Raw genomic sequence first — 9237 nt, 5'->3', positions numbered from 1 at the left:
CCACACCCACACACACACACACACACACACACACACACCCCACATACACCCACACACACACACACACTCCAAGTTACTTACTGAAGACCTGTTATATGGCAAGAAGTCTTCTAGACACAAGGGACACAGCACTGAACAAAATAGATGAAATTCTCTGCTGTCCATGAAATTTATTTTGTGGTCGTGGAAGACAATATGTAAAATAGACATGGAGGTTATACTGTATAATTGAGAATGGTAAGTGTTGTGGAGAAAAATGAAACAGAAACAGAGGGGAAGAGAGTTCTGGGCTGGAAGTTGTGCTTTTAAAGAAGGGAAGATTTTACTAAGATGGTGACATTTGGGCAAAGATTTTTTTTTTAAGTTTATTTATTTATTTTGAGAGACAGAGAGAGAGAGTGCAAGCAGGGGAGGGGCAGAGAGAGAATCCCAAGCAACCTCCTCACTGTCTGTGTGGAGCCCGGCGCAGGGCTTGATTTCATGACCTGAGCCAAAATCAGGAGTCAGGTAGCTGACTGAGTCACCCAGGAAGCCCTGGGCAAAGACTTAAATGAGCAAAGATCTTGAAGAAATTCTATGGTAAATATTGAGAAAATACTTATTTAAATTGCAAAATAGTTAAAACTGTTGTAAATGCGGAGAAGGTTGTGGTGCTGCCTCACAGCTGTATTCAGTGCAGTGGCATGTCTGTGTGGTGGGAATTCTCTCAGTGAGGCTGCTTGAGGCTGGTCCTGATCCCTGTCATCGGCCTGCCTTTGCTCCTGTGCTACCAAAAAAAAAAAAAAAAAAAAAAAAGTTACCTACTTGTCTTTGGTCATTTAGTGTCTTCTCTCTTCCTTTGTGTCTCCTAGGAACATGCCTTTGAAAGCAGCCAGAAATATAAAGAAGGCAAGTACATCATTGAGCTAGCACACATGATCAAGGACAATGGCTGGGACTGATCGGAGGGATCTACCGACCCCAGTGTCCACATGAACGCCATCCGACCGAACATTCTACCCAAGCGTGAGAGAGTGACTGAACACTTGGTTCCATCCATTTAGGGGCCTTGCCATCTGGGGCATTCTCCCACCCTGCCACCGTCTTTCTGGTGACCAGCCTCTAAATCGCTGTCTCTCTGTCTCTTTGCTTTGTATCTGTTTGTGAGTTGATCCTGGCTTCTCTCTCTGTTCTAGTGTTGGCTGAAAACAAAACAACGAAAGGAACAGACGCCTGACCGCATGGCGGCAGCCCACCTTGATAAGGGCCCTGGGGCCCATTCAGAGCTGCCTGATGGCCTCTTGTCAGGAGAGCAGTGGCACAGCACGAGGGTGCAAGGAAGAAGGAAATGGGGAGCCTTGAGGGTCCCAGGGCTGGCCAGGGGATGGGACGTTAGAGGTAGGAACAAACTTGTGCTGCTCCTGGAGTCCTGGTAACTTAGGCTTGAAATAATCGACTTGTCTAAAAGGACAAAGAAAAAAAATACCTCATGACTGCATTCTCTCTGATCAGAAGCTTCTGTTCCTGACACCAGCTGTGTCCGGTTTAGCATTGAGCACAAGAACGGGCCCTAACTAGTGGGGCAGGGGCCTGGTCCTCCTGGGTCCAGTTGGGGGTGTCCTGGCAGGTGAGAGTGCGAAGCCCAGATGGTTTTGACGACTCTGACGCCTCACTGCCCCTTCAGGTGGTCTTTGCCTCTTCAGCCACTGTTGCCACTGTTGGTGAGAGGAGGGGAGACTGCCTTTTGCAGTGGATGCAAGATGCAAACATCCCAAAGGCTTTGACCACCAATCAAGTAAAATCAGTGATTGAGGAGAACAGGGAACAAAGGGGGCTGTAGTTTGGGAGCTCCTGCGGAAATGGCTCAGATATTGGCCAGGAAAAAAAAAAAAAAGCAGAACCAGCTAGCAGTTCTGACTGTCTGACCTTTTTTTCCTGACCCTTAGTAAGAAAAGAGCGTTGTGGCAAGGAAGTGGGTGGGGTGGGGCAGTGCTGGGAATAGTTTAGATCTGGGCCATTACAGGTTAGTGTATCTTTCCCCTTTAGTATGCAGTGGCTTTGGTGAGATCAGCAATTCCATGTAGATAGAGTTTGGGTTGTTTTTCTCCAGTTCTATCATTGTAGATTGTGGAAAACAAAGTCCCAAGGCTTTGAGCTTAGTGATGACCTGGCCGGTAGATTGCTTATGCCCTTAGTTATTCTCCTTGGACTTGAATGCTTTGTGTGGAGAGAAATTGTCAGAGCAGTCCAGCAGTGGGGAGGGCTTAGATATGATGTCAAACATCAGGTAACAAATTCCAATATTAGCGCCCGCCTCCCATCTCCCAAACCAAAGTTTATTATGTTAGGGAAGCAGGGAACAAATCCCTATAAGGCTCATGAGAGAAAGGAGTTTGTTACAATTAACCAACACTGTGAAGTGTGTTCTCCAACACTTCAGGCAGTACACGGTGCGTGACCGAAACTCATTTAACTGAGTTAATTTTATTGCTTGGACTGAAAATGTAATTATTATTAAGATATGTGCAGGTTATGTTAGATAATTCTCAGCATCTCATTCTCGAAAGTAGGCCGATCCTATAGGAAGAATTCACCTTAAAAGTCACGAGAGAATGAGTTCATGGAGGCAAGAATCTGTTAAATTGAATAATCAAGATTCAAGCAGCCAATCCAGGACATTTCCAGAATTCAGATAACTTCCCCTAGGGAGTGACTCCATGGTGGAAATGCTTTTTCATGTCTCTGAGTGCTGATTGCAGAAGGGGGACCTGGGGTAGGCATGGTCCTGCCCCGGAGGTGGAGGACAACAGGACTGACAGGAAGCCAAGTGGCTCCAGAGTTAGCAGTAGACTGCCTCTGCAAGACCAAAAAAAAAGAAAAAAGAGGATTGAATTGAATTGAAAAGAATTGAACTGAATCTTGTACCCAGAGGCTTTTTGTCCACATCTTCCAGTGCTTTAGTATCCTGGGGAGGTTAGGTTCTCCCCAGATTCCTAAAAAGCAGACTGAGGTTTAGAAGGAGTATTTCATCTCTGCTCCCAGAGAAAAAGGTCTTCTGGCTCTCAGGGCCAAGATCTCAATAAAAAGCATTTTCAACTTTCACATTCCTAAGCTGGCGTGCCAGCACAAAATTTATAGATCCCTCTTTCTCTCTTGAAGGCCATGGCCTTCATAGATGGATTTTAATTCGCCCCTTTGCTCAGGGAATGTCCTAATTATTGATACTCCTTTCCATAGAACGAAAATGAGGGTTAAACATGGGTAGTTGTTATGTCTTTGAAACTAAAACTGGAGTGTGGTGATCTAGAAACCAGTCATGGGGCGCTCTAGAATTTTCAAGGGGGAGAAGAAACCAATGTGCCACTGTTGCTCCTGGGGGAGGAGGCCTCTGACTATTGCATGGATCAGAGCAGGCTTCAGTTAGACTGGGTTCTGGCTTTTCTTTTCTTTTTTTTTTTTTAGTTATCACCCATTGAGCATCCAGTGGGTGCATGGCGCCGTACTTGGTGTGAAAGATCTGAGTAGAATGTTGGTTTTCCCATAACTCCCAGGGAAAAAAACCATAACTCATTAGGCTATCCCTTTGTGTCAATGAAACCAAAAGTGCTTCTTATACCTTTAGCTCCATGCATAGCTTGTCTACCTAAGATCTAGCAGTATTGGAGAGACCGCAGCTGAGTGATGGAGACGCATCAACTCCTGGCCTCAGTCAGTTCATTCTTTAATTTCTTCACCAAATTATTGACTCAGAGCATAACCAAAGACCTCATCCATTCACCCCTGGCAGGGTCAGGGAATCAGAGTGTGATGGTAAAGCCCAGGCAGGATGCAGGGAGGAGGGCAGGGGAAAGGGAGAAGCGAGAAAGGGAAAGGCATGAAGTTCTATACCTCAGCCAGCAGCTGCCTTCATTTGCAACTGAAGTCCAGCCAGCAGACCCTCTAGTTCTGTCTCCCCTGTGCTGCCCTGGGTCATGTGGCCTTGGCAGCCCTGGATGCACCCAACCCCCCAGGATGTTAGTCTCAGGCTGCTGATGGGTTGAATTGACATGAATCAAATACAGCCAAACTTGATGGCCACAGATTGTCAGCTGGGCCTGAGTGCTGCCCCAACCCCTATGACAGCAAGATCACGGACATAGGATAGAGTCAATCTTTACACTGGTGGGTCAGTGTGTGAAAAAGAGGTGTCCCCTTTATAAAAAGATTTTCAAGTGGATATATATATTAAAAAAGTTGCTTGTGAAATATACTTTTGTAAATAATATTTAATTTTTTAAATAATATATTTGGTGCTGTTTTCTCAGATCCCCTGAGAGCACTTTTTATTTTCATTTTTAAATTCTATGGTTTCCTCTGCATTTCTTGAAGTATATTTTAAGGGAAATAGTGATCATCAGTATACTCTTTCTAAAAAAAGATCTGTATCACTTTAGTCTGGACAGAGGCAGTAAGGCAATGCCTCTCTGCATTTCTTTCCCATTGGAACAGACTCTGCGCTACACTACCAGGTTGTGAATATTTTCTTGCACCAATATTGGCTAGAAAAGAAAATAAATAAAATCAAATTTAGTAACAACTTAGTGATTCCTTTTGTTAGAAGAATTACCAACAAATTGGGATCTTGTTTTTAATTTGTGTGTGTGCCCATGTGTGCACATGTGTGCACATGTGTGTAAAAAGCACTTGGATTGTGCTTCCTGGTTTCTTCCTTATTGGGGACACTATACCTACAGTTTACACTTTGGGCACATAAGGCTTTTCTTCTCTTTCTCTCTGGTTGTTTTGTTTCTGAGTGGACCAACAGCACAAACCATGAGGATTTTGTTTTTCTGAGCTTGGAGCTATTGCCAGTTTGCTCCTCTTTCATTGTGTGCTCAACTTTCACAGATTGTAAAGGAAGTCTGTTGTTTGTGAAGATCAAGCAGAGTCAAGTCTCTGTTTCTTAGATGTGAGTGTACTCCTTACGTTCCCTAGGGCTCCTGTTATAAAAGCCACATCATTAACTGGGTTGAGTTAAAAGAACATCAGTAAAATCATACACAATACCTTGTAGGTAAACAGCTTATTTTATTTGAAGGTCAGATTGCCTCACGTTCAAGAAGAGGCTAGTGAATCAAATCTTAAACCCAATTGAGTTAGACTCTTAAAATATGTCAGAGAAAATGTGCTAGTGGTCAAAGTGGAAGAAAGAGATGTTTAATATTTTTAAGCAAAATACAGTCATGAAATCTGCCAGAAGTGAAAGGTAAAGCCAAGAAGAAACAAGCTATAATCATCACCAAATTTATTCTGCCTATATGCTTTCATATAACATTTTGGTGAAAGTGAGAGTCCGTTCCCTTTTCCAACCTGCAGAGATGATCTTTGAATACGGAACCTAATTATGCTTGTGTTTACAAACTGTATTTGTTGGGTTTGGGTTTTGTTATTTTCTTTGTATTTTTTTTTTTTTGGTGGCATTTTTCAGGTCACTTTGCTTCAATAACAAAGAATTATTTTCAAATAATGTGTCTTCACCTTTTCCTGTATTTGTACATAGTGATTCAGTATTAGAGAAAAGTGCATTGTTTCTGTCATATTTCCAATCTGTGTTGGTGCTCATTTGAGAAAATAAAGTTTTCAAATATTTGGAAGGCTCATCTGTCTTAATTGCATGTTTTATCTTGACTTTCAACATTTAAAGTAACTGAGAAGCCTGCAGGAGGTCATCTGTCTAACCCTATTCACAGAGCTGTCAACTAAGAACCTGTGGGATTGTTTTATCCAAGGACCGTTGGCCAGTTAATGAATAAAAATCAGGCCTCCTGCTTATCTACAAATGTTTCTCTTATCTTTGGATATCAGAAATGCATGAGTGACCTTTAGGATTTCTGTCTATTAACCCCCATATTCTTAGACTCTCCAAACTTTTCTGTATATCCAAATTTCTTTGGGGGAAATTGGGTTGCATTAAGTGAAGAGATAAATGAATTGTAAAACAACAAAATTATGTCACAAAGAGGCAGCATATCTGAATAACCAGCTAACAACGGGAAATGAGCATTCACGGTTACAGCATCTGGAGAATCCAGTCTTCTCACTCAAGGAATGACTATGAAACCTTAGATTCTAGGTGCTGGGTGAGGGTTGGACCATTCTAATAAATCACCTGGTTTGGTTTCCCTTCAGCATCGTCCATATCCGTAGTTTTGCGCAACCAGTCAGCGTACGTAGTTTTGTGCTCTGGTGCCTTCATTTAACACACTCAATATTTTTGCCTGTACTTGACTTTATACTGTAACTTTTCAAAGAGCTTGCCCTCAGCTTGTGTGGGCAATTGAAATAGTGAAGAAAGAGGATATTAAAACCACACTAGGTGTGTGTATGTATTTGTGTGTTTTCACATTGGTGAGAGTATTTTAAAAGCCTGTTCTCTATAAAATAAGAAATATTTTATCTACTTCCCATGAGTTTTCACTTACCCATTCTGGGCTGAGCTGCAGTTGACTTTTATTTGTCCTTGAGTGTATTATCTTATTTCTGTGACCTGTTTTGCTTCAGTGGATGTGTCTGTTATCATTTCATTCTTGTTTGCCTTTGGCAGACCAGGAGGAGAGAAAAGATAACATGTGCTGGATATGACCAGTTCCAAACCAGCAATCCTCACACTTCCCAGCTCTCACACCTCACTGGCTGTCCAGGAGATCAGATTGGAGGAAGTGAGGGGAGGTCACTGATGTTCATGGAGTGCTTGGCGTGCCTCAGATCTTGAATTGGGTACTTTGCCTACATGACCTCATTTAAGATCCTTGCGATGAGGCATTTCCTCACATCATCCTAGGAGTCCTCACCACTCTATGGGAAAGTAATGACAAATGCGTATTATTCCCATTTTACAGATGATGAAATTCAGGTTAGGAAGAATTCATGGGAATAACAGGGTCAGGAATCATAGCCTGGCTTCCCAGCCCTATGTTCTTTCCCTACACTGTGTTCCAAAATTTAGCTTGTCTCTTCCTTCAGGCTTCTTAATTCTTATATGGCTTCATAGGATGCTTTCTCGGCCTGCCCATCACGACTGCTTAATAAGTAAGGGTTCAGGGTTTGTGAATAAGAAAATTAATTTAAGCAAAACCACAAAGGTCGCTGCTGCCTGAAAGGTATTGTGTGTGTATTCCATAGCTGAGTGTAAGCTGGGCTTTGTTGTTTTCTAATACTCTGCAATAGATCACATGTATAATCCTTGGCCCCTTAGTTAATATACGTGCTTAGTAACTGCTTGGTGAATATTGAATTAATGTGGATGGTGGAGAACTAGCAAGCTTTCAAAATCTCTTTAATATGTTAGTATCCCTAAGAGGAGAATGGAGAGGTTAGCATTAAGTGTTTCCTACCCGAGGTAGGTAATTGGTTATGTCAGGAACAATCAGTTTAATATTTGCACTTATTTATTCAACAAGCATTTTTGGACATTTATTATGTGCCTAGTCTAGTCAGGGAACTAACCTTTGGGAGCAGAAAATCAGTGGTACTAAATGTACCAAGTGGGAGAACAAAGGGTTATGCGTGGCCCTCCCTAGTTGGCCAAATATCCAGCCACATCAACCACCAACCTCATGGGCAGCTGTTTCCTGCAGAAGTAATTGCTCATAAATCCTTTAATTTGAACCAAGAGCAGGGCACAGGGCAATCACTGGAGATTCAGTGCACCTGGTTTCAAATACCGGTTTCACTTAGTCAAAAGATAATCTATGGAAAGGGCTCGGCCCAGTGCCTGGCACATACTAAGAAGTCAGTAATAAAATGGTTGTTTTGATTACAGATTGCTATTTTGAATTGGGAATGAAATGAAGAGGACTATTGTGTTTGATTTTTATGTACTTTATTTGCTTAATTTTGCAACAATCCTATGAAGCAAATACTCCATTTTACAAAACAAGAAAGTAAGGTTCAGATCATAAATAACATCCTCATGGGAGAGCTGGGATTTGTAAACTTTTGTTCTGATTTGAAGCCCCCCACCTACTCCCAGTCTGTGGCCCTGGCCTGCCATTCAGGAACCAGGAATAACTAGCAAATAGGAAACTTTCTGGCAGATCAGACCAAGCACACACCCAAACTGTCATGGATGTTTTGTTTTCTCTCCAACCACTGCCTCCCCTCTTTTTTTTAATGAAATAGAAATTCTGTCTTTCCCATTGGAAGCCAAGAGCTCAAACTTCAGAAGAATTGTTATACCTTTATTTTATATGATTTCAGGCCTGTTGATTATAGGGCTGTGATTTTAAGGTAAAACGTGTTGCGTTCAGTTGTTCAGACTGATAGAAAAGAGGAAAGTAAAAAATTTGCCTATGTAGAGGTGACTAAAGTACCTTATGATGCCACACTGTCTCTGGGGCCGTTCAGGGCTAACTCTCCAGGCCAGCTTGGAACAAGCCAAAGATTAAACGTTAGTGTGGCATGAAGAGACTTCTAATCTTTTTCTCCCCCTAATGTTTGCTTATTTTTTGAGAGAGAGAGAGAGAGAGAGAGAGAGAGAGAGAGAGAGAGAGCGAGCGAGCACAAGCCAGGAAGGAGCAGAGACAGAGGGGGACAGAGGATCCAAAGCAGGCTCTGTGCTGACAGTGGAGAGCCCAACATGGGGCTCAAACTCACAAACCATGAGACCATGACCTTAGCTGAAGTTGGACGTTTAACCACTTAACTGACTGAGCCACCCAGGCACTCTGTGGGGTTGTTTTAATGACAGACAGGCTAGCTGGGAAAGCTGATCTTTTTAAGGCATTAGAAAATGATTTGAAAACTGTGACAGAACTATTAAATTATATGTATTTTGAATTAAAATCATGCTAATGGTTTATTCCAACCTCAGAAATTACCAGGGCCAAGTAGAACGAAGGTTGGTTTTGGAGTTGACAGATGGGGATTTGAAGCCTGACTGCGTGCTTGTATATTGATCACTCTGAGGAAGTCACTGTAATTCTAGGCACTGTTTTGCGTCACCCGTAAATTTAGGGATACCAGCAACCACACTCAAGTTATCATAAGGATCAAATAGGAGCCATAAAGTGTCTATCAAATTGACTCAATCAAATGGGACTTAGCAAGTGTCACTTTTTTTTTTTTTGGCAGCTGAATATCACTAGCATGTAGGATATTTAGTATTCATCTCTCTAAACCACCTCTACAAAGGAGGAGAGGAAGTTAAGTCACCAACACCTGGTCATGAGCCTGATGAGCAGACTGAAACTAGAACCCAGCACCCAGGCGATGGGCAAG

The 9237-nt window shown here is 42.3% G+C and overlaps 1 protein-coding gene across 1 annotated transcript in view; it reads left to right on the top strand.

Moving 5' to 3' along the window:
- YPEL2 (yippee like 2) overlaps nt 1-5616 on the top strand; it is a 42920-nt gene extending 37304 nt beyond the window's left edge. The window contains exon 4 of the mRNA XM_029928202.1: nt 852-5616. Coding sequence (XP_029784062.1) covers nt 852-941 — 90 coding nt within the window. The 3' untranslated portion in view covers nt 942-5616. The remainder of the gene's footprint in view (nt 1-851) is intronic.
- Nucleotides 5617-9237: the final 3621 nt, after the last annotated feature.

The sequence above is a fragment of the Suricata suricatta genome, chromosome 17 (assembly GCF_006229205.1).
Source record: "Suricata suricatta isolate VVHF042 chromosome 17, meerkat_22Aug2017_6uvM2_HiC, whole genome shotgun sequence".
Classification (NCBI taxonomy): Eukaryota; Metazoa; Chordata; class Mammalia; order Carnivora; family Herpestidae; genus Suricata; species Suricata suricatta.
This window is presented reverse-complemented; position numbering and strand designations above follow the sequence as displayed.